This window comes from Tribolium castaneum, chromosome 4 (assembly GCF_031307605.1).
Source record: "Tribolium castaneum strain GA2 chromosome 4, icTriCast1.1, whole genome shotgun sequence".
NCBI classification, from domain to species: Eukaryota; Metazoa; Arthropoda; class Insecta; order Coleoptera; family Tenebrionidae; genus Tribolium; species Tribolium castaneum.
Window position 1 is genome coordinate 9,204,226 of NC_087397.1, and position 27,021 is coordinate 9,231,246.

Genomic DNA, 27,021 nt, shown 5'->3' on the forward strand with positions numbered 1-27,021 from the left:
TAATTATACAAAAATCAACGACTTTAAATATCCCAAAAAAAAGTAATCTAAAGGTGTTAAATTAATTACAATTTCTTGGAGGCTACTTTCTGCAGGATTTAAAAAAAAATCCATTATTTTTATAAAATTTTTGCGTAATAACTAATAAGCAAACGTTGTTTAAGCGTATATTTTGCCAAGAATTCTCACACTATACTTAACATAAATGACAGCTAGAGAGATTTCTATCATTTGAAATATGGTTGGCAAGACGTTTTAAAACATCTCGTTCCTATTGGGAAACTCAGAATTTAGGAATACAATAAAGTCTCATAAAGATTCAATTTATGAACAACATCTAATTGTATAAAGTTTTTTTCAAAAATTCTTCAAACAGCTTTTCATCAGACATTCTCACTACAGTTCAGCTGCAGGTATAAAATACGAGGGTTGTACAATAATACAGCGGATTTAAAAAATCATAATTTATTGAACTGGTAAATAATACACATTGATATGACATGAATACGTACAATTTTGTATTTAAAATAGAGCTAAAATGCATTATATAACTTTGGCTGAAGCATTACTGAGAAAATAACATTATTTTCCTCCTATATCTAACATTGGTGAGCAGTGTACATGTTATGTTATGTATAAATCCAGCAAATAACTGTGACAGCCTGTAGGTAGAGTTACAAAATTCTGTGCAATATAGCTTATCAAAACTATGGGAAAAGACTGAATGCACTGTTATGTACAAGTCGAAAATCGGTTATAAAAATTTCGATGTTTTCTGGGTACAACTAGAACTACCTCGTTTTTGGCAACAAAGAGTATGAAATAATACAGGTACACGAGTAAAAAAATCAAGTTGATTCGGTGGAATAACTGGAATAACGATTTGGCACATTTACAAAAATGCGTCACACTTGCCTTATGTACAGTAAAGAGTTCTTACGCCTAAAATACAGCAGACATGAAATTCTTACGATTACCATTTCAGCAAGTTTAATTTATAATTAATGGGCGGATAATTTACACTTTTCTTATGTACACTTTTAATACATTTATCAGTGTTTGAAACGATCCTTTTTCCCGAATTAGTGAGTACTGTGATGCAATTGACTTATCTGTATGTACAGTTCGAGCTAATTATATTTTGGCACCAGCCCGTGTTGATATAAATCCGTGCTGACAAATTACCCACTTCCACCGCACCACATTGCGGCCAATCATGTTGATTGTAATTGATTTTGATACCAAAAGACACTTACAAATATTGCTAATTGTGGTTTAATCTACATAAATTTCCAAGCAGAATCCGCATCCCGATCAATAAACCCAGCACTAATTATATGTACAATTTACAATCGTAAACGAGATCAGTTATTCTAATCACAACACGTATTCTTGTTCAAAAATGTGGGACAAATAATTACGTGAAGCCTTGGCTGCGGAGCTTCTCGCCGTCGACTATCTTCGAACTCGTTTTCTTTTTAAGTTGGTCATCAACAACCTCCTTTAGCATCCCCCAGAGCTCCTCCTTATCTAACAGCACGTATTGATCATTCTTTATTTCGGGAGCGAATGTCGCTAAAGACTCCTCGGAGTGCTTCGCATCTTTCTCTATGTATTTTATGGGGCTGTTGTGGATGACTGTGTTTACATGTCTGGGGGGCGACACGTTCTTGTCCACCACGAGTTCTTTCTCAGCTAATTTTGTCGTCACTTCACTCGGAGTTGAGACCGTGGTAATCGATTCTGTCACGACGTGATCTGGAACGGTTGTGCTTTGCAAATTTTTGCCCGTGATGCTCCGACTCTTCTTCTTCAAAGTTTTCTCTTCCTCGTGGTGAGGTATCGCGTTTTCTTCAATCATTGGAGTTGCAGTGGACTTGTGTTTTTCCGTGTCATTAATATTCGAAATGGACTGGTTATCGACATTGATTGTGTAAGTGGCCACGCTTAAAACTTCCAGCTTCGGTGATGGAACTGGGGGATTATCCGTGGTGGTGCTTATTGTGGTGGTGGAAGTAGTTGTCGAAACTTCTCTAATACAGTTTTGTGGAAATTGGAAATATGGCTCGCTAATATCCGTTCTGTTTTTGCCAAACCAAGTGATTAGATCGTCTTCGGTTATCGACTTGAGTAAGTTGCTTCCGATTTTCGTGTGGAAGAATGTTTCAGCGGCTAGATCTTGTCTGCCAGCGGGATAAACTTTCGCGTAAGCTGGACGGAGGGATGAGATCACAAAGGCGCTGCGGGCCATGTATTGGACGCAAACAGGACACAGAGTGGAGATATTGGCAAAAATGAACCACAGCTTGTTATCGTGGAAGTTATGCTGCATTTCGGACATGTCTTCGGGAGGATTTAGTAATTGTGGTGGAGTGGTTGCGAGCTCGAAGCCTGAAAAAAGGGAGATTTCTAAGCGGAGTATTCCCGATGGGGTTTTTCCTTTCCATCTAAAGCATGTCTTGAGCTTAAGCATCGGGAGTTTGCCTTCGATTTCTTCGACTGAACTGCGGTCGGGGAGAATCTCCTGAACTACACCCGACCAAAGTTCAAGGAGCGGAGTCGCGCGTTTCACGGAATATGTCGAATACGATACTTTTCCCTACAATTAAATATAAATTGTAACTTCAGGGACTTTAATAAATAAAGTGGTTATAAATAAAATAGCGTCCACATTAAAGTTTTAAAGTAAATTTCCATTTTATTTAGGTTAAAATGGCATCTGAACAACATTATGAACATATTAATTATTACAAAAATTCCCATTGGGTTCACCTATTAGTCCTATTATATAATTGGCGATATATATATATATATATATGTATATATATATATATACAGCGTGCTCAAAAACTGGCGCACCAACTCAATGGTGTGTGGTAGAGAACTGGTTACATATAAAGGTAAAAATAGTAAAAAAATTCTTTTAGATAAATGATATGTGGCAACGTTGTCTAACGTCGTGATCGCAATAGAATTTGAGCAACAATAAAAATAAATCATTTTTGAAACGGTTTCCTAGGAAACAATTCCCAGTGTTGCCACATCTACACACTGTGACTTTTTGGATGAATTTTATTTTTTTTAAATTAAAAAAACTGTTAAAGTCTGAAAGTAAATTTAAAAATAATTATTCATCGTTTTGTTACGGAACGATTACCTGGTATGAAACATGAAAACATAAAAAAATAATGAAAACTTAAGAAGTTAACACAATAAGTTTGTAGCTCCAGATTTCTTAAAATATGATTTTAGGAATTTTTTCAACATTTTTCCCGTAACCTGCACTTGCTTCTCAATAACGTACCACGGAGTTGGTGCGCCAGTTTTTGAGCACCCTGTATATATATATATATTTATAATAAATAATAATAAAACTATATATATATATATATATATATATATATATATATATATATATATATATATATATATATATATATATATAGTTTTATTATAAGCTTGAGCATGGCTCTTCAACCTTCAAATTTTTTCATGTTTGTGAAACTCTACATCTTAAATGAAATTTTCTTGAAATTCCAAAGCAAAAACTTACAATAATGGTATCTTTGCTTAATAGTGTTAAGCAGTTTTACTAAAAACAGTAAAAATCGCTCTAATTTATAAAGTACATCATAATTCTTCATTTTTTATCTGCAGGTCATTATTTTCTTCTAAATTTAAGTTATTAAATTCTTTATCAATGTGACAATTCAGTTGACGGAAAAAAATTCTAAATGTTTTCTGCAAATGGGATAACTGTTTAACATTTATAATTAATTTTTGGACGGCACTGTTAAATGTTAAAATTTTTTAGTTTTTGAAGACATTGGAAATCGTTTCAATTTGTTATTTTTCATAGATTAAGGTTCAAAATCATTGCTTCAATTCTATTATTAACATTCAAAATATTTGTAATTGTAGTTTGTAATGAAACTTTTATTTTATTCAAAATAAAAAAAATGTCAGCAAGATATATTACTTTGCATCCAGTTTTTGTCGTTTAATTTATTCGCAAGTTCATGTTTTAGTTCGTTCAATTATAAATGTTGTTATTTTCAACTTTCAGCTTCTCAAATCGATTTAGAACTTTTCCACGAGATAGACATCGTATCTTTGAGTCTTATGCCTCACTACATAATTTCCCACAAAGTAGTTTAAACAACCAGAAATTTAAATTTCTTGGTTTGATGGTACGGGTAAATAATTAAAAAGCGTCACTGAACCTTGGAAATCCTTATAACACAAGCTGAATATCGCTGAGCTATAAACTACTGTTTTTAACAGTATTCCTTTGGACATACCTATTTATCACAGATAAAGATATCACCACTTTTATACCAATGGATAACTTTCTTCATATTTTAGAATTATGTATTTAATAAATTTTGCCCTAGATTTAAGTTTACAGTTGATCTTTTTAATAATTTATACATTCTACGTAAAATTGCTTATTTCGACTGACTGACTGATTGACTGACCTACTCGTATCAACGCACAGCTTAAACAGTTGAAGATAGAAACTTGCAATTTTTATAGTGGATATTATAACATAGATATACCCTCTAAAAATGAATTTAAAAAAAATTGAATAAAAATTCGTCATTTTTAAAGTTATATTATAAATTGGTATTTAGGCTTTTGGTCAAAAATAAAGAAACAAGTGTTTCATGAGAAATCAATCCCTAAGGGCTGATAAAAATTTATGTATCAAGATCCATAACTTGTGAAATTATATCGATGAGAATTAGTATTTGAGCTTTCGGTGAAAAATAAAGAAACACGTGTTTTAACTTTTTCGGAAATTCTATCTCTAATGAGGTCAAAATACAATAAATATTCGTCATTTTTAAGTTATATTCATAAAAAATGGTTTTTGAAATTTCAGTTAAAAGTGAATAAATATGTGTTTCAAAATTTTTGGAAATTACAGCAACAAAGGGGTTAAATAAAGAATAAAATTTTGTTTGCAATTATTATAAAAACAAGCAAAAGTAACTCAGGTTCGTATTGGATCACATTTTTAAAGTTTACAATAAAATTATGTGTTTTTATTTTTTGTTACTAAGTTTTGCTTTGTTTTTCTGCATTTCAAAATAGTTTAGACATACGTGCGAAATCGCTGGCAATTGCTAGTAATTTAATAGTTTTTGACTTTTACAATAAAGTAGCTTCTAATACTGCCTAGAAAAAATAATAGAAGATAATTGAAAAAGAAAACAAAACTAAAGACAAGAAACATAAAAAAAAGAAAAAAACCAGAGAATAAGACTAATGAATATGAAAATGACATCTACTTTGATTCAGTCAGTAAACGAGATGCTATAACAGATAAATTCAAAATAAATATTTATTAATAAAATAATATAGTTAATTAACAATATACTCGTAAGACTGTTACCTTATACTTGAAAATATGTCTAATTAATATTACATAATTACATTAATAAAAAGTTGATATCTAAATAATTTTTTATTTTTGAGCCAAAAATAAAATGGTAGTCCATATTTATTACTTTCTATATTTATTTATTTTTTACATTTTTATGTTTTTATTTGTTATGTTATTTTTTCCCTTTTACATTGTTTGTTGACTACATTGATGTTTTGAGCTGTGATTATGGAAATCAAACTAAGTTAAAAATTTATATGGTAAAGTTTAAATTTTTGGCACTTCAAATAAAAAAATAGGTGACACAACAGATCTTACAACACTAAGAAGATATATTTGACTATTTGTTAAAAAAATCACCAATTAGTGTTTTATGCTGTTTCAAACATTTAATAAACTTGTAAATTAGACAATAAATTAAATTTGACAATGAAAACAAAATACAACAATTAAAACGATTGCTGAGATAACAAGAAATATACTAAGAATTAAAAATCAAGTTAAAAATCTCACTTAATTTTTAAGCTTTGCTTAACCTCTCTTATCACCATACGAGAGTTGGTTCGAAAGTTTTGAATAATGTTTTGACCATTAGTTTGTAATTGGTTAACATTTATATTATTTAAATTTTGCGATGTACTTGTGTAGTAAAAAAACAATTTTTTTCTTTCTATTTGACCAAAAAAGTCTTTTAAGTATGTTTTTTATTTTTAATGAATTTTTGTAATAATTATTAATAATATTGTAAACATTCTCATTTAATCTGAAGAAAATAAAAAATTACCATTGAAACGTTATTAATGTGGGCTCTATTATATTAAGTATAAATCGTTGCCTCAATTTGTTAATTCGCCACTTGCTTACCTGGATTGTGGCACATCCTGCTCCGGTGGCGTAGACAAAAACTTTGGTGGGAAGGCTCGGCAAATGAAGACTTTGCGGCGGTTTATCTGGTTTAAGTTCCAAAGTGTCTGTGAGTTCCATTCCCGAAGTTGCCAATGAGACAGTTAAAGCGCGATGCCGATCCTTGGCCAATAAATCGTACTGTGTAAAAGTTTTCACAGCTTGGTACAACAACTCGGGGTGTTTATCGAGCATATGAGATCGATAAAACAAATACCGAGCTACACTTTCGGCAAATTTCAAATCTCCGATTATGCAAAAAGTGGATAAAGCGTGAAGCGAGGCTTTGTACTCGTCCAGAGTCGTCGCTAACGGCTCTTTTAATGTTTTTTCCGATTCGGACTCGTACAACCAATCAGCCGCATCTCTTCGCGGGACTAAATGTGGCCATCCGAACTCGCCGTCCTCGGTGGTGGACACATTCCGCAGCTTTTCGATCGCCCACGAGGCGGTTGCACTGCGGACTAGAACCAGTGCTAGGGCGACAACAGCGATCGTTTCGGGAGTTTGCAGTTTTGGGAGGCTGTTCTCCAGGAAAATCTTGGCTTTTTGCAGTGTCTCCGAATCAGCATCGTTTTCGATCTCGATTTCGTACAAAGTGACTACAGTGTCGGCGGTAATTTCGATAACGTGCTCGAGGAGAGCAATCTCCGAACTTAAGTTCTTTCGCATAAAATCGGTCTGTTTTGACGAGGGAAACTTGACGTCTGCAGGAAGTGGAGAGAAACGGCCGTCATCTTCCTGACGCAGTTGCACCCAGCGCTTGATGGCTTGAATCAAATCCGGATCGATATTGAAATAACTCTGGACTTTAGTCAAAGCTTCCAAGATTGAAACTGTGGCCGTGTGACTGCCCAGCATTTGGTGCTCGCTGAACGAGTTGTCCACTTTGCGATACGACAGGATGTCTTGTATCTGCAAATCATCAGGAAATGTAGGCGCCGATTTCCTATTACGAGACACTAATTTTTTTTATAAATTAAAGCTTGTTTCAAAAAAGCACCACTGTTCGACATCTATTTGTTGAATTTGTCATTATAATACAACACAAGTTTGTAGCGAATAACTCCAAATGTGTTAGGATTTACGTTATTATATGGTTGTAAAATGAAAAAAAAATTTGTTTTCTAATCAAATGATGTGAAAATAAATAGGGGTTTTTATTTAAAATAACCAAAATAAAAAGCTTTAAAAATTAAAAAGTTTGTAAGTAAACTGTAATAATTCAAACCAATTAAGTTTAATTAATAAATCTGTTAAATCTTATTCAACACGCATAAGAATGTTATCAAAAGACCATTGTTTGTATTTTTTTAAAATTTTTAAAACTAAAGGTGTAAAACGTTTTTTTTTTTGGTTTTTTTGTCGCCAAAATTTTGCTTACAAGTGAATAGAAGGTAAAAAATAGTAATAAAATAGTGTTAATTATTCTAAACATAGACCTAAGACTTTGTAGTATGTATTTATTATGTCGTTCGTTCGATATATTTTATACTTTTGACTGGTTGAAACGGATACTGATGAGTAGATGTAATGCGGGAAAACTAAATCAAAAAGGTTTCTCTGTACCCTTTGTTGTAAATGTAAAACCTAAAAAAAATTTTTAGTTTATTTTCAAAGTTTTAATCATATAAGAAAGAAAATGTTAATTCCTTTAAAAAAAAATTATTATGTTTTTGAAAGTTTGTTACATCTATTTTTAATTTTGTATAATTCAATAAAAGATATCTCAGTTAAAGCGGTCATTTAATTTTCATATTGTTTCCTAGTATGGTCACGTGATTACTGATCAGTTAATTACGTATTTAATTGTGGTTTAAATTAATCTCGTTTTTCTAAACCGGTTCTAAATGGTAAAGAATTTAATTCTGCATCAATCTGTATTAACATTTTCTATATTTTTGTTTAACAGTTTTTAAGTTATACAAAAAACGATAAATTTATTTTGTTTTAATGGAAAGGCAAGCAAAATTTTAAATAAAATTTATCGTTTATTCAATGAAAAATGTTTCTTTGTCAAACTGCAAAAATATCTGTGTCTAGTAATTATTGTGTTTTTAAAAGTTTGTTACATTTATTTTTAATTTTGTATCATTCAATAAAAAATATCTCAGTTAAAGCGGTCATTTATTTTTCATATGGTTTCCTAATACGAAAAGTCTTGTAATGAAAAAGGTTATTGTCTCATATTAGGAATGTTTTTTAAGCATACCTACAACTTTCACATACATATGCAAAAAAATCAAACTTATAAACTAAAATACAACGACTATAATCTGCTAGGTCCTGATCAATAAAAGTATTTTCAACGCTTTATAAAAAGCTCTGTAAAATTTAATTCGTTGTTAAAAGTTAAAAACGCGTATGGACTAATTAAATTGCTTCAATCTGGTCACGTGTTCAGTTAATCACGCATTTAATAGCAGATTAAACTAATGACGTTTCTATAAACCGGTCCATAGTTTACAGAATTTCAAACATATATAAGTCAAAATTTTTAATTAAAATGCCACAATGTTTATTTTACTAAAGGCCGGTTTATAGAAAAATCTGTTAAAATTTAATTCGTTGTTAAAAGTTAACAATGCGAATGAACCAATGGAATTGGTTCAGTTTGGTCACGTGATTACTGATCAGTTAATCACGTATTTAATTGTAGATTAAATTAATCTTGATTTTCTAAACCGGTCCTAAATGGTAAAGAATTTAATTAATTCTGCATCAATCTGTATTAACATTCTCTTTACTTTTGATTAACAATTTCTAAAAACAATAAATGTATTTTTTTTAATGAAAAGAAAAACAAAATTTTAAACAAAATTTATCGTTTATTCAATGTGACTAGTAAAGATTTTTCGGCCATAACAAAGAAAACCAACATCACTTGAAAATTGTCACAGATAGATAAGATAGTATAGGGAAGGCCAGATCGATGCAGAATTCAATTTTCCTCCACCTAGTGAAATAAAAATTTCCCCAAATGATTGACTTATAGTTTGTAGAAGTTGTTCAAAAATAACGTTAAAATATTGGAATTTGTAAACGTTTTCCAATTTTGAACACACTGAAGGAAAGATCCAGGCTTTAAGTAAAGATTTTTAAGTGAAATATGCAAATCTAAAAAAAATTAAAAAACCCTAAATTTTTCGAAAACGTGTAAATTTAGGTACAGGGAAAGCTAATAAAAATTTCCTTGAAATAACTCGAGTTATCTAAAAACGCAGTAAAAAGGTTACCTTCCAATTTAAAATAAGAACTTTCAATACTTCTAATGTGTGCATTAAACGGAACAGTCTGTAGATATACCCCCCTTCAAAAAACGTTTATTCCCAATAAAAAATATTAAAATTAAAAAAAATGTAAAAAAGAGCCTCATTATAACCCTGTACTTGCTAGCATAATTAAAGCTCAAAACTCTGGTTTAAGATAAGATTAGAATACTTACATCTCCCGGTAAACTCTGCAAAGCTTGTAAGCGTTCGGTCTTGTTGGCTTTCTTGCCAAGGTGTTGCAAAGTTAAAAGCGGAGTTAAAGCTGCCAAAGCACCGGAAAGTCCACCACCTTCGATTTTCTTGTTTATGGCTGGTAAAGCTAAGCCTCCTGCTACAAGCAACTTTCCCCATTCGGAACCAGGAACGACCGATTTCGGAGTGTCTAAATGTAGAACTTGGGAAAAGCCAGCCTCTTCGTTGAAATTCCATATTCTGGAATATACACCGTGCCAGAAGCGGGGTTAGTCTCTTTATGGTTCTAAACTTGTCACAAGTAGTTTATAGAATTTATAGAGTTGTCTGCACTGGCGATTGTTGTTCGTAAATGCGAAATTAGAAATCTCTTTGTTTTCGTGTTAAAATTCCGACGCGTCTTTAAAATTATTCCAGGAAATCTATCAAACTAAAGCGTCGGCTAAATGAAGCGCAAAATTAGAATGGCATTCTTTCTAGGACATCAATTTTGTTAGATGAATGATCGATCGGTTGTTTAGAACCATTGATAAATGAATTTAATCGCAATGATTTATTTTGTGCGAAATATATGAAACCAATTATTTATCGGTTGTAGTCTATAACAATTCATTTCGTGTCTTAGTCCCCAACTTCCACTAGATTGATGATGTGGTGAACTTTGAACGGCTGACATTCTTCTAAATAGTTACATCGATCTCGCTAATACTACGTCCCAAGTTTCGCTAACGTTCCTTACTTTCTAAGAAGCTTTTATGGAAGGATTAGTTTTTGAATGGCTCATACGTCGTGGAATTAAACGCTTACCGCAATCTAGACCAAGCTTTTGCATTGATTGGAATACATTTCAATGAACTTATTTACTTTAATTGCAAAACTTGTAATAAATCGGTTCTTTAACGAGAGGCATGCTTTTGACGTGTGAAAGAGCGGAAAAAATGAATAGCAACAGCGGCCATTCTAATTGTAATTAACTGCCTCATTTTCCCCTAGTAAATTGTTTCCGCTATGACGCAGATTCTCCCTTTTTGGCCTATTTTTACTGAAAATGACGTGCAATAAATAATACTCGAGCCGAATAAATCGGCTAATTTAGGGAAAAATTTATTCTTTGCACATTTTTTAATATTCGTCATGGAAAACATTATGGTTATTTAGTTCTCAGCAGTTTTTGTGAACACTGAGGTAAGTACATCTACTTTGAAATTCTTGTTTGATTTTTAGCAAACAGATAAGTATTCTAGCTCCTTTCATATTGTGAAGTGTAAAATGTGAAAAAACGAGAAGAAAAGCTGTATATCATTGAGTTTTCACACATAGAGACACCAACAAAGACAGAACTTTTTCAAAATAATCGTAAATAGTACCATAATAGTGTGTAATTAAAATACCCACCTAAATAAAAATGAAAGCAGAAAAGCTCACGGGAATAAAGACCATTGGAAAAAGCTCGCATTAAAATTAACTCATTAAAAATAAAACAATTCTTCCGATAATGAATAGATAAATAAATTTATAATAACTTTTTTTGTGTTTTTTTGTTAGCTTTTTTCCTGTCTAAACTTTTCGTCTAAGTATTTTTAGTTCATAATAATTTCATGAAATAACTTAACAAAATCAAAATTTCTGTACTCTTCTTTACACTTATATCTAAAGTTCGGGTTTATAGCATTTTGCTAATTTGTTATTTTAATAAGCAGCGTATTTTTTGTTGACATAGGCAAACACTCTCTTCTGTTTTAAATAACTCAATTCTTTTAATGCTTATTTGCTAATTTGATCAAAACATTTTTTGTACTATTTTAGTGCTAATTTTGATAATTTTTAAGTTTCTGAAGTTATTTAGCTTAATATTATCTAATAGTTTTAAAAATTAATTTTTTTTAAGCTAATAAACTTTTGTCATTTTGAGACGTCGTGGCAAAAAAATTTACGAATGAAATTCGAACAAGTGAATATAAAATTTAATATAAAAATATATAAAAAAGCTTTTGAATTAGAAAACATTTTTAGAGTAAAATTTTTTTTCCAAAAAATTGCCGTAGTAAGGTGTCATTAAAAAAAATTAATAACTAACTCGAAAATTATATAGGATTTTTTCAAGAAAATTAATTCTTGAATTATTTTTTTTAATTATTTGATGATGTAATAATTTTAAAAATTATTATTATTTTAAAATATTATTATTATTATTATTATTATTTTTAAAAATTAATTTTTTTTAAGCTAATAAACTTTTGTCATTTTGAGACAAGAAAATTAACTAATTAACTAATTAATAATTAGATTTTTGTCATTAAGTTTGTTTGTGTTAAACATTTAATAAATAATTTTTGCTTTGAATAGCGCTTAAGTATTCAAGTTTTGGGTATAATTTTAGACATATTTTCAGTTTTTGAGAATTTTTATATGCATACTTGGCTTAAATTTTAAGCTTACCGTATCGCTTATTTTCGTAATTTTTGTGCTAAAAACTCCTAACTCTACTTATAAAAAACACTGTATTCTTATTTATAACAATTCGATATTTTCTTTAAAATTCCAGTTCGTGGCATTTTCCAAAAAGCTTAGCCTCTAACCTAAGATACAATGTTTTTTGTCTTTTAATAACTTCCATAATTTCTTACTAAAATAAGAACAAATAAGAAGGAACACAAAAATAATTTGTCATTTTTTTGTTATTACATTTGAAAAAATGCGAGCAGATATTTAATGAATAATTAGTATAATTATTAATCACACACTGATCTGTTACATTAAAGTCAAATTTGCTTTTGTGTGACCTAATGCATTATATACTCGTTCTTGTAGTATTTGAAAGTTTAGGAACTATATAAGAAAAGCCATTACAAAATAATGTAAAAAATGCAAAAAATCTATTTGATTAAACGAAACTATTTTTTTTAATGTTTTGACATACAAAACCTTTGAAGAGAAATTTAATTGAAATTTTGAATTTGTTGATGGAACCAAAACTACGACGTAATGATTCGTGCATTCAAACTCGTCTAAGAACAAATTTTTTTAAGAAAAGACGTATTATTAATGTAAAAAAAATTTACAAAAAATTATTTGCGGTAAAAGTTTTGTTTCTGGAAGTAATAAATACTTGGATATGTCAGTCGAGTGTAGAGAAGTTACAAAAGCACTTACCTTTTCTCTCATATTAAAAAAAAATTAATTAACTTAGAACAAAGGCAATTATTTTAATTATACTAGAAATATTAATATTATTATTAATCCTATGTGTAATAATAACGTTTCAGAAATACTTTTAGTATCTTATTGATATTTTATCGAATTCATAACATTATTGGACTTTAAGGAATATAAGGAAACATTTTATCTTTCCGCATTTTTAAATATTTGTGGTGGAAAACATTACGATTATCTAGTTTTCAACTTGGAAACGGAGCGTTTTCCGGAAGTAAAGTGGTGGCCGATTGCGATATTATTGCATTACCCGCGAGACCATTTTCACTTTGTCGGGAAGAAAGCCGCTCGTTGGACAAAAAGCATAACATGATTAGGTCCGTCCGAGTGTCTTTATCGAAAAAGAGTGCGACGAAACGAACTGTTTTATTTCAAGTGAGGCAAAAAGCTTCGAATTTAGAAGGTGGTTACGGACAAAAAGAAAGAACTAAGCACCTGAACTCTGCTGAGCTTCCCCATGACGAGGCAAAACCCACTTGTTGTATTTTAATCTTCTTGTCCATCCTCCACTTGAGTAAAGTATTGTTGTGGGGAATCGAGCCATTTCCGAAAGCTATAGTGTTCTTCTCCCACGTGATCCAGAACGTGCACCATTCATCCTCCGATAAGATTCCCGGCGTTTCCACTCTTGTTAATTGAACGCCGTATCCTAAAGTGGAGTATTGCGGTTAATAATAATCTAGATTTGTCAAGGGCGGTAGTAATGATTAGAGACCGGATTGGATCTTAAAATCCGGTGATTTAGGATACATTTTTTATTAATTTGCAATTCAGCAAAAATAAAAACGTAACTTTTATTACAATAAATTTTATTACAAAAACAAATAAATAGAACGAACTGAAAAACTGAAAAATTTGGGAAATCAATAAAATAAAAAATACTATAAAAAATTAATAAACTAAAAAGCAAATACTGGAAGCCCAAAAAAAAATTTAGATGTAAAATAAAATAACTATGAAACTGAAAAAACTGAATGTAATGATTTTAAACTAATAATAAAAATAAAAAAATATCATATTGCAAAATAAAAGGATAAACACAACTGTAGGGTCAAATATTTCTTTATTTACCAAAACAAATTTATTTCGAGTATTAGGAAAAGCCCTTAAAAATTGCTGAAAGTTTCCTGAAATCGGGTCTCCAGTGATGAGAAGTTGAAACCTTACCGTGTTTGCCTCGGCCTATCCATGTAATCATGTTGTTCACATCGCCGATGGTTAAGCGATACATCTTATCAGAAGGGGAGCGGCTTTCAGCGAGCGCAATGTGAATTGGGCCGATTCGCTTAGATACTCCGGCTTTCAGCTCCAGAACTATACCCTCGTGATTGCGCGGCGCCGCTACCCATTCATATTTATATTTGTCGGCGGTGGAAATTACCAAGTTTTCTGAAAACGACCCAAACTCGCATTCAACCTTCTCAAAGGGTTAAGAAACTGTATTAAAAACGCGTTCGAACGGAAATTGTAAGCCGAAACGAGCCGGCAATATGAGAAGGGATTGCCATAAGCTTCAAAAGAACAAATACAAACTCGACGAGGGAGGATGTTAGAGTATTGAATCTATAGAGACTTCTTATTTATTTATCCGCACGGAGCAAAATATTCAAACAGTAGGTGCTGTGGTAGGTGTAAAAATTCTTAGTATCGTTAATTATAGGTACAGTGGAAACTCTGTATTGAATCTATAGAGACTTCTTATTTATTTATCCGCACGGAGCAAAATATTCAAACAGTAGGTGCTGTGGTAGGTGTAAAAATTCTTAGTATCGTTAATTATAGGTACAGTGGAAACTCGAACAGATTTCTAGTCTCTTTAACTAAAAACCTCTATAAGTAGCATTTTAATTTTTTATTGTATTGTACGTCTCCAGAGATAAAATTAGTCCCAAGATATAGAATTTGTGTTTGCATGGTTAAATATATGTAGTATACAAAAAAATTGTTGCTTCAGAACAGTAACATTTACTAGTTTAAAGTTTTTGGACAATATTTTTGACAAAACTTGACGAAATATGTAGTAGATAGATAAGGACAAGATCTAGAATACTAACAAAACAATAAGTTTCTAGCTGAAAAATAAACAACGATACTTGAAAAGCACACTAAATGTGCTTAACGTTAAAACGATATTGGAAGAAATGTTACAAAAATTTTTGTGTTTCAGGTTGAAAAAGTACTGAAACGCTTTGCAGAGACATCAAATTTATGTTCTTTGCCTTAATTTGGTAATTTTTGAGTTCTAGTTTTACAAAATGAGTGAGTTTTTGATTGAAAAATGCAATAAAACCTTAAAAAAGTTTAAAGATAATGCAGTGTTGACTTAATTTAGTAGTTTTCGTACAAAAATTGGTTAAAAAACGGCGTAAATTTGACGATGTTTTTTATTATTTTTGACTAAAAAATACGGAAATGTGGTGATTTTTGTGAAATAAAATGAGTAAAAACAATATTATTTCAAAATTAAATTTTTTTGATACAGAATTCTTTGAGATAATTTTTTTGAATTAAAAAATCAACTTACATGATACTGTTTTTTGTATGTTTTTTGACGGAATTTATTAAAAATTAAAGTTTTAAATTAAGAATAACGTTAAAAAATTTTTTTAACCTACTTTGTAAAATTTGTAAAAAGGTAGATAAATAAAATATGTCGGAAATATAAAAGTGGGTTTGTAAGAACACAAACGTAAACCTGGAGACGTTTAAATACAAAAATTAAAAAACGTAAAATTTGAGAAAAGTAAAGAATAATAGACAAAAATATGCAGGGGGATAAACATAAAGGCGCTAAATTTTAAAAGTAACTTAATAGAAGTGTAAAATACTATCTATTACCAATTTTCTATCTTTTTGCATAGTATTTTAGAACAAAATTTTGTCTAATGGTAGATAAATGGTCTAAAATTTTTAAGAAAAAATTAACCTTTTACAATAAAATTGTCCATCAGTTATCAAATTTGTCTTTGCATGGTTTAATCAATAAAACATTTGTTGATTCTGGACTGTAAAGTCTATATTAACTTTGAGGTTTTTGCAAAATTTAGAAAAATAAATGCGTTTCACTAAATTTTAGACAAAATTTTGTAAAAAAAGTCATTTAAGCTGAAAAAGTGCTGAATGGTTTAGTTCTTTTTTGACCGAATTTGGTATTTTTTTATTTTGAATTTCGCGGAACAGGTGAGTTTCTGATCAAAAAATGCAATAAAACCGAAAAAGTAAAAAATAAAACAATGGTGAGCTTAATTTATTAGTTTTTGTGCAAAAATTAATATTTTTTTTTATTTTTAACAAAAAATACATAAATTTGGTGAGTTTTTAAAAAAATGTGTGATAAAATTTGACAAAAATCTTGACTCAAAAACTGCTGAAAATGACAAATAAAGCCATTTTAACAGGAAAGTATTAAACTTCACAAGTTTTCAAAATATGAAAATTTTGGATCTAAAAAAATACGTTACACTCTTGAAAAATTCTAGTACATTGTCCACTTTACTTTAATTTGGTACTTTTTGAAAAAATCTGTTGAAAAATTAAAATATTAAAGTGATAAAACGCTTATAGAAAATGTTTTTTTTCTACCGAATTTGCTGTTGTGTGTTTTTCGACATAATTTGGCGGCTTTTGAACTGATTCGTGGAAAATATTTGCGTTTTAGGCTAATTAAAGCAGCTATAGTTTATTGTAATGTTGGTTTATAAAAATGGTCTAACGTTTTTTTTTATAATAAAAGTAGAAACAAGTAAAATATGATGTAAACGCAAACAAGATATTGTAAGAACACGTAAACGTAATTCCGGCAGAAATAAAAAAATAATGCAGCAAAAGGTAGGCACATAAAGGCGCTAAATTGTAAACGTAAGACCACAACTTAATAAAAGTAAACATGCGGTTCAATCAACGTGATTATCGAGTAAATGTAGACCACATAAGAACGCAACATAATTTAAAACGTAACATGAACTGTAAGATAATTTTTTTTGAATTAAAAAATATTTGGAGCCAACTGACTTGATGTGAAAAAAAAAGAAAACGTTTATTTTTTAGAGGATAACAATTTTACAATATTAAAAAAAACAAAAAACAATACTAATGTTTATGAACATACGGTAGTTCGACTTGCAGAGGTTCCACTGTATTTTGTATAATAAATTTATAAAATAAAAAGCAGAATAGCTATGAAATATAATGGGAGCACTTCATGAATTTATGTAACTTCAAACTTTTACGCGTCTCTTTTTCTTCCTTCATATTAAATTTACAACTCGAAATGAAAAGTAACCACTTACTTAATTAATATGATACTTTACGAACTTACCGTTGGCGCAAAAATAAGCGCTCTCGGTGTCTGTTCTCACAATTCCTTCGGGATAGACCTTAATTGTAGCTGAACGAAGCACAGCTCCTGCTAGAGATGTGTTTCCCGGTTTTTCAGTGCCTTCGCAAGAAGGACTCGTGTAACCATTTACTTCCACTGTCATATTTTTCACACCTGGAGTTGTCACTAAGAGTCTGACAACTAAAGATGTAGCACCATGTGGACCCAAGCGAAGCCTTTCAGTAACGTAGAGTAATCCGTTACTTAGGAATTGCGCTCCTTCGCTCAAGGCTAATAGTGCTGTCACCTATAATTGATCAATATTAAAAGCTTTTAAATGTTCTAAAAATAGAAGTGGGGAAATTAAACGTGAGACTAATAAGACTTTGGCGAAAAGCTGGATAAATAACAAGAACTTCAGTCTTACAAAGCGTAGAATATGAAAGCAACGGATCTATTACATATAAAGGAAGCTTTCAAGAGACAACGATGGAGGACTATTCAATACCTGCATTCACGCTGATTCCTTTAATTACCGACGCGTGAATTAAGATAAACGGAATTTTCAACGACTTGCGAAAGGGTCAATAATTATTTCATTAACATTAATCTAAATTGAATTTGTTGAAGGGAGACTTGTGTAAACAAACTTCAGTTCGGTATTGAAATTAAGAAAGTGGAGGCAAAATTGCAAAGTTTCAGCTGTTCCCTTATCAGTTTTATTTTTTTAAGTTCGGTTGTAACTTCTGATTGACCATACACAAAGTTATCCTACTTTTTTCCCAACTTTATAAACTCGTTTATTTGATATAGAAAATCGACGAGGCAAAGTTTTTTCACCAAAGTCGTCGATCTCACTGTTCTAGTCCGTGCTTTTGTTGTGTGACAAGAAATAAAGTTGTAACACCGTGTGATATCTGAATTTTGCAATGTCCGTTCGCATTTATGTCACGGCGAAAAGTTAGCAAGTCACAACACATAATAAATGTTGGCTCAAATCCACTTACGTCCATGCAGGAGTTTATGTTATTTCCAATCTTAATGTCGACTTCCAAAGTTTCGCGAACTCTCAAACTGGGAGGTAAATGGAATTCCGCCTGCAGAGGTCGGAAAACTTGGACGTTTACGGACGAAGAAAATCTCAGACCATTGCTGGACACGGTTAAAGCCCACAGAGACCATTTACCGGCTTCTTGAGGCGCCGAAATAGTCAGTCCGGTGGAAGCAATTTCTGACCTGGAAACAAAGAATAACTCACGGAAATATATTGCTCTGGGTTGGTCAACAAACTTATTATTCTTCCCGGGGAATTCCAACAGAAGGATCGTGCAATTAGTTTAAAATATTTTGCTTGCGTTAATCAAAAAGTTTTGTGGTGAAAGTATGTAGGTGAAAGGAATCCCGATAATGTTACCAATTTAATTAGGACTAATTAATGAAACGAATCGAACTTTTTGTACAAGTATTGCCTGTACAGTATTGTTAGGTATTATGTTGCTTATTGCAAATAGTAAGTAAAAAAAGAAAAGGAGTACATATTGTGCTACATCCAAAAATTTAAATGTTTAATAATTTATACTGAATACAAGAAAAACATTTGCGCACAAACAATATAAAATAGTAAATATCAATCGACTCTGTGGACATTAAAATTGACACTAAATTCAAAAGAATTCAGTAAGCACACTATCGTAAAGAAAGAATTGTTATTTAGTTTTAAAAAACGTTACTTTCATCGTTAGATCAACGCAAAAATGTCCACGAAAATAACGTTATTTGTAACGTAAAACATTAACTTTTTTTTAACAATTTAAGCGATTTTGTCACGCAAGTATATAACGTAGAATTATAAACAATGTAAAACCAGTCAGTAATCAACGATAAAGAGCAAAACTTTAACAAGACTTAAAGTGCCAAAAAACCAAATTCAGTTTTATTGATACGTTAATTGTACGTTTAAAACAAACGTCAGTAAATACGATTATTAATATTTTACGATTCTTTTACGTTTTTACGTAAATGCAAGTAATAACGCACTTTAAACGGTAAAAATTGGTAAAACAAATCATCATACAACCAAATGACAACGTTGCAATTTCAACGTTATAGCGTTATATCAACCGATAAAAAACGTTAGAACGTTAGAGCTACGTCTGTATGCTTACTGGAAAAATAAAAATAAATTTGAAAATAAAACTATTAATTTTGATTTTTAATTTTTGGAACCATGCTCTCATTTCAAAACTGGTCAGTCTTTTGACACAGTGTGAATCTTCTAAAAGTTTGATTTTACTAAATTTTAAAAACTAATAACTACACAGAAACGAGCGTTTGCTATTAAAGAGGTACTTTATTTTTTTCTGTACGAATGTAAATTTTTCACAATTTTTCTACAGTTCCATATTTACAGTCAAAACTAATTAATTAATATTGAGCCACTAAAAAAATATATTTTTTTAAATATTTCTAATGACATTTTGAAATCAACAAGGAATTTTGTTTCTGCAAGAATTACGTAGAAAATAATTCAGCTAGCCTCAAAAAAGTTAATTGATTTTGTAGAATACAATAATTTTTTTTAGTGTGAGAGTTTTTTTAATGTAATTTTTTCAAAAAACAACACTCTTAACATCTAAATAATAAATTTTAATAATAATTCTCACAGATTTAAGACCGTTATACAGAATGTTTTAATTGCAATTAAATTTAACTTGACATTGTCATTGTAATTTAAATGTCAATGTTATATCAAATTATTTTAATTGTTTTATTTATTTGAATTAAATTTTATATAGATTTTCTTTCTGTAAACGGAACCTAAGAAAGAAAAATTATTAATTCAGAATTAAACTAATTTGAATTAAGTTGGCATTTATTTTGTACATTTTTCCTGGTTTACAGAACATTTTACGTTATGCAGTCAAATATGGATTACTTTAATTAATTAGAATTATGCTTAATTTTAATTACAAAAAATTTAGAAAAAAATCATAAAGTAAAACAAAAAGTTATTCAATAATTATGCTGATTATTGTAGGAGCAATTATTGTAGTTTTTGAGCTACAGTAAAATATACTTTTAGCAGACCTACTCTGTATATTTTCGTACAAGAACTGGTCGCGAGAGAAAAGTTTAAATGCAACGTTAGTCACATTTTAGGTTCTATTACCTAATTACTAGCCACTTAATTTAAAATTAAAATTAAAATTTAATTTAAATAGCATATATTATTTTTTCGAAAATTTTTTCTCACTGTTTTCGTGTTGCATCAAAAGACGAAAAGCTTTTACTAGTGTTTTGCGTTTACTTTTACTTAATTTTATGTTTTTTCTTTAATATATTAAACTTTTATATATCTCTAAATCATTATTTTTCATTCTTAAAAATTCTTGCTTAGCTTTAATGTTCCTAAAAATGTCATTTAAATATTTAAAATGTTATTTTTTTTAACGCTTTAGATCAATCTCTATCTCCATCTGCTTACACTCTAAGATTTAGAGGTATTTTTTGAAGATGTTGTCAACGTTTTATTTACAGCTTTAAATTTATTGAACCTTTATATATATCATCTTCCGCTGGATTATCTTACTTTTTATCTTTTTTCTTTCGTAAATTTGAGGAATAATCTGCTTACCTACTCTTTGTTCACAAGCCCAAAAGTAGTTTTGTTTTGTTTACAAGTTGAAAACACTGTAGCTACAAAAATAAGTCTCTTGGGTGTTAATTATGACGTGAATTTATCGTCGAGCTCATAAACCGTCCTACATTTTCTAAAACAAAAATACCATTCTGGCCGTCATCTGTGAATTATGTTTACGAAAAAGTTAACAAATGCGGACGGACGCCTCTCGAAAAATAAAACTATAAAAAGGTTGAACAAAAAGTGGATTGATACTAAGTATAGGGCTATAAATTTTGTCTTGATCAAGAATTCGTAGCATGCTTTCAAGAAAACAGATATATCATAGCAAATACGGAAACCTCCAGTTAATAAGGGCGTCCCTACATAAATTCCAAGACACATGTCGCCAAATTAAACAACGCTGGCCCAAGAAGGACGTTAAATCCGAAGGAGAATTATGGATGTGTACCATAGACGGATGTGGTTCCATAAATTTAAACGCGCTCCATTTAATGCTTTAATCGGGCACATTGGGCTACAAACATGCGATGGGTTGCTTTAACTGCATTACGTTCGAATAAATTCCATCTAAATAGGACATTGTGACCAGAATGTGCTTTACACCACAACGTCTTAGCTTTATAAGACCGTACGCGAGAAACGACTCTTTATAAACTTTGAAATTGCTTCGAAGAAGTGGTTAACAGAATAGAGCACATACTCTGTTGATAAAAGTGGCTTAAAATTAAATTCGCTCTTACATAAGACTACGTACATTTTTTATTCCATTTATTGATTTATCGAAGCGATCGCTTAAAAAATCGAATTTATAACTTCCATTTAGAATAAGCGATCAAAAAACTACCTCATGATGTGACTGAAACCGATGACCCTTTTATGCTCTCACTTGGGATTATTTTTCCGGTTGAAATTTCGCACTGAACCTCCCCTTTTTACTCATGCAAGTGTAATAATTTTTACGCCTTGACTTAAAATCGCTGACTGCCGGATTTGTGAAAAATGAAAACCACTTTCGCTTGTGAGAATAATGATGCAATTCGTTATAAGATTAAATTTTTGCTAACGTAATGCCGACGTTTTAAATTGAAACTGCCAGGACCAAGAACAAACTAAAATAAGATAAGAAGTCGCAATATTACAAATCACACGAATGAGCTTTCGCTTTCCTTCACCTTTTTCCGGTTTTTATAAAAAGTTAATGAGAAGAAAATTAATCTTTTGTCATCTAACTTACCCACGCAACGAAAGAACTTTGCGCTTATCTCGCCTTATCAGTCTCATAAGCTTGCTGCAAACCTAATCAGTTTTTGTGTTAATTTTAGTAACTAAACCGTGTAAAAGAAATACACAGTATGAGGATATTCAGGTGTTTTTTTGCTTAACGTGTTTTAGTAAAAATGGTGGAGGCGCCAGGCTAATATTACTTGGTAGTTTCATTTAAATTGTTTTATATACTTGTGCTTGTAAAATTGTAAGAAAGTATTCAAGTAGTTTTTTGCCTAATGTGTTTAAAAAATGGTGGAGGCGTCAAGCTAATATTACTAGGTAGTTTTATTTAAATTGTTTTATTTACTTGTACTTGTAAAATTGTAAGAGAGTATTTAAATAGTTTTTTGCCTAACGTGTTTAAAAAAATGGTGGAAGCGCCAGGCTAATATTACTTGGTAGTTTTATTTAAATGGTTTTATATACTTGTGCTTGTAAAATTGTAAGAGAGTATTCAAGTGGTTTTTTGTCATGTGTTTAAAAATGATGGAAGCGCCAGGCTAATATTACTTGGTAGTTTCATTTAAATTGTTTTATATACTTGTGCTTGTAAAATTGTAAGAGAGTATTCAAGTGGTTTTTTGCCTAACGTGTTTAAAAAATTGTGGTGGCGTCAGGCTAATATTACTTAGTAGTTTCATTTAAATTGTTTTATATACTTGTGCTTGTAAAATTGTAAGAGAGTATTCAAGTGGTTTTTTGCCTAACGTGTTTAAAAAATGGTGGAGGCGTCAGGCTAATATTACTTAGTAGTTTCATTTAAATTGTTTTAGATACTTGTGCTTGTAAAATTGTAAGAGAGTATTTAAGTGTTATTTTGCCTAACGTGTTTAAAAATTGGTAGAGACGCCAGGCTAATATTACTTGGTAGTTTCATTTAAATTGTTTTATATACTTGTGCTTGTAAAATTGTAAGAGAGTATTCAAGTGGTTTTTTGCGTAACGTGTTTAAAAATGGTGGAGACGCCAAGCTAATGTTACTAGGTAGTTTTTTTTTAATTGTTTTATTTACTTGTACTTGTAAAATTGTAAGAGAGTATTTAAATGGTTTTTTGTCTAACGTGTTTAAAAAAATGGTGGAGGCGCCAGGCTAATATTACTTGGTAGTTTCATTTAAATGGTTTTATATACTTGTGCTTGTAAAATTGTAAGAGAGTATTCAAGTGGGTTTTTGTCTAACGTGTTTAAAAATGGTGGAAGCGCCAGGCTAATATTACTTGGTAGTTTCATTAAATTATTTTATATACTTGTACTTGCAAAATTAGTTTCATTTAAATATTTCTTTGAAATGAATTTAACAGGTATGTAATGCAAAATTTTATCGCAATATTTAATAGATAAATTTCAGCTAGAATTTTATCATTATGTAAAAAATGTAATTTCGTTTTACCAATTTTTTACTGAAGTTTTCTAGTCTGGATAATTATGGAATGTTATAAAAAATAATACTTTTTATTCTATTTGTTAAAGAAGTCACAAGAAAAAAATAACTTACAGACACGTCAATATAACAACAAAATAACATATAAGTCGACAGTATTAAACATAAAAAATACTAAACAAATTAAATAATAATAATAATAATAATAATAATAATAATAAACATAAAAGCAATATAAGTAATAATTAAAAGTTAAAAGCAGTGTCCTCACTTAAATTAAAAAAAAACTTATTTACAGAGTACAGTAAATATTGTATTAAAAAATAAATATAAAAAAACTCCAAAGTTTTTGAAAACTTTGGACCATCGGTCTCAAATTTTTAGGAACTTTTGTTTTTCCTTTCTTGTACAGAGAATAGACTTTGACAAGCTTCATTTTGGCGAGAAAATCACTTTTTTGTATACTAGAGTTTACGATATCCGACAAAGGAATTACAAACGAACGTATTTGTGATATATGTCTGCACTTTTTTGTTTTTTAATTTACATGGTATTGCTAAGATATCATGAAAATCAACTGTTTAAAAAAAAAGAGTAGTTAAAGTTTTTAAAAAAAACTACTTTCGGTTTACCTTCATAAAATCCATTCTGGTGGAATTAACTAACCTGTTACCATGAAAAAAAAGTTAATGCCAAGAATACCCCATTTCCACCACAGTGGTTTTTATGAAAGTAAACCAAATGTAGATAAACTTTATTGTCTTCTGGATATTTTATATTGTAAGTAAAGATGTTTATTGCAAATGGTTGGGTTTTGCTTAAACCGTTCATAAAAATTAGTGGGAGTAATAATAATAATAGGAATAATAATAATAATAAAATATATAATAATTATAATAAAACCACTTTATTTGTAGAAACAATAAATAGAAAAAAAATACAAAAAAATTAATTAACATACTCGTAACAAGGAAGTACAAAATAACCAATAAATTCTTAAGATAGTTTTTGTTGTTCAGAGAATAGCTTGTCATTTCCGTAATAATACTTAAAAAGATTAAGAAAAGTATTAAATATCTGTTCGCCAGTTTTAACCTTTATTACACTAGACCATGTTTCATGAAAGCTGTATTTGCAGAAAGTTATATTTATTAAAAAAATAGATTACACAACATATTGCATGGCTAATAACTCCTAATTTCTGCCACATTATAAAAGTTTAAGAAAAAAGAATAAAAGGTAAATTATTTGTGTTTCGCTGCGCGGCGTCAAACTGTACGTAAATGTACCATTTAGTTAATTTTCCGTGCCCAACTTTTTGAAATGCGGTAACAATGTTAGAAAGTGTCCCGGTTTTCCTTTTGTTGACGCCGAATCTCCCGAGACCTGTGTTATCCGCTACCATTTTTCGATTGTCGTTTAAACCGTTGTAAAACTTGAGCGAGCGAACTCTAAATTGGATTTATTTTGTGCTTAGCACCCGGTAATAAATAATTACGAGGTAATTTACTTACGAATAATTAAAGCACTTCCAGAGCCAAAGTTGATCGAACGGCGCTCCTCCCACCAGGCTTTCAGGAGGCCTCCTTCTGTTGGACGGCCCTGCACCGGAGCCCCTTTGTCTGTAGGACACGGCAGAGATTCCCGAATTGCCCCTTTTCACGCATTGTCGCTGAAAGAAGGAAACTCCCGCTTCCAGGAAGTCAATTTCGCCGGCGACCGTTGCCGGCTCTCTTTCTTCGCTGCAACAAATCGAATTGAAAGGAAAGGAAAAGCGAATTTAGTGAATGTTCCGGACGTAATGTGATGATTTATATATCATACGTGTAGCTAAGCTCAGTCAAATTAGCCAAATCGGTAAAAAAAAATTACAAATTGGTAGAAAAATATTATATAATAATAAGTTATGAAGCTTTTTGTATCGTTAAAGCTGTCTATTAAAAAAAAAACAACTCTCTAGGAATTTTTTTACCGATCGCCTTATTTTTTTCTAATTTGACTGGACAACAATTTCGATCATTTATGTATCTCACCTAATTCGAGGGTCGAACTTCACGTCCCCGTTGCCTCCTGACCGACCTCCTAGCAGACACACGAGGGAGGAACGCTCTGCCACCACTTCCAAATCCAGAGATTGTCCAGGTAACCAATATTCTCGCTCCTCCAAATTCACGTACACCTGCAGAAATATGTCCGCTTGGATGTAATCAATCATTTTTTCCCGATAATCTAATATTGTTTCAATTGATTGTTTAATTAATCATGTTGACGATAGCTTTTTGTGGGTTTAATCCACACTGGAAGCGGAGCTTTGAAAATCGTTAACATTTTAATTCGTTTTTTCAATTAGAAGAAAAAATAAATTGATTTCGCCGGATTTAAAATAAGTGACCCTAAAGAATAGCTCGGATGAGCTTACCGAAGTATTACTTTCAAAGAAACAATGGCGAAGAAGCGCACATAAGGGATTTACTAAAGAGAAAGAATTTTACACAATGGATTCGAACGAGGCTGAAATTTTTATTGTTTGAGTAAGAAATATAAAAGAAACGTCAACGTGATATTTACCTTATTTATTTGCTTTTCAAATAAGGTAAACTACAATGTTTGGACTAAAAATATCTGCACTGCTGTTGTGTTAATTACCTGCCTATGTAGCAACTTCACATCAAAACTAATTACGTCACTGACGGGCTCCCCTTGGGGAGTTACATAGTAAACGAGAAGTTGACTAACGGGAGCCATCACAGATCGTACCGTAAAGCTGAAAAAAGAAGGATTATGTTACATTTAACACAGCTTGTTATCACCGACATATAATGAAAATATTACCTGGATATAAGGAAATTAGAAACTGATTCTTGACTCAGTTGTAAAACCATGAGTGTGAACACATTTTTGAAATGAAATAGGCACACATTGAGACAGTTTTAATTGCAAGAATTGGCAGTAATGCAATTTGAATTTATTATTGAAATAGCTAAAAAACTTATTTAAAAAATAAATAAAGTTAAAATATTTATTACTTTATTTCAGTTTTCATCCTAAAATTTTAAGAACAAAAAATGGTGGATGCGCCAGGCACATATTTTTCTATAAAATAAAAAATGCCAAATCGTAAATGTTGTTACTAGAAACACTTATGATATTAATTTTCTACAACACTGTTTTTCTCACTTTTTTGTCTCTTCAACCGTATTTCCAGCGTTTTGATAAATATGGAGCAAAGTGCAAATCTTAGATTAATTTCGGAAACCAATTTCAATTGAAATCAAAGCTAGTAAACTTATTTAAAAGATAAATAAAGTTAAATTATGCATTACTTTATTTCTGTTGTAATTTTTATCTTAAAATTTTAGATACAGAAAAAATGGTGGATGCGCCAGACAAGATTTTTTCTATAAAATAAAAAATCCTTAATTGTAGTTGTTTTGTTGTAACTAT

The 27,021-nt window shown here is 30.5% G+C and overlaps 1 protein-coding gene across 1 annotated transcript in view; it reads right to left on the reverse strand.

Annotated features, from left to right (window-relative positions):
* Positions 1 to 449: 449 nt before the first annotated feature.
* LOC100142035 (C3 and PZP-like alpha-2-macroglobulin domain-containing protein 8) overlaps positions 450 to 27,021 on the reverse strand; it is a 99,371-nt gene continuing 72,799 nt past the window's right edge. Inside the window, exons 10-19 of the mRNA XM_015985353.2 lie at positions 26,224 to 26,341; positions 25,611 to 25,756; positions 25,092 to 25,319; positions 18,295 to 18,523; positions 17,288 to 17,594; positions 14,137 to 14,358; positions 13,405 to 13,618; positions 9,738 to 9,996; positions 6,254 to 7,207; positions 450 to 2,599 (exon numbers count right to left, since the gene is read on the reverse strand). Of these exons, the coding sequence (XP_015840839.1) occupies positions 1,418 to 2,599; positions 6,254 to 7,207; positions 9,738 to 9,996; positions 13,405 to 13,618; positions 14,137 to 14,358; positions 17,288 to 17,594; positions 18,295 to 18,523; positions 25,092 to 25,319; positions 25,611 to 25,756; positions 26,224 to 26,341 (3,859 nt within the window). The 3' untranslated portion in view covers positions 450 to 1,417. The remainder of the gene's footprint in view (positions 2,600 to 6,253; positions 7,208 to 9,737; positions 9,997 to 13,404; positions 13,619 to 14,136; positions 14,359 to 17,287; positions 17,595 to 18,294; positions 18,524 to 25,091; positions 25,320 to 25,610; positions 25,757 to 26,223; positions 26,342 to 27,021) is intronic.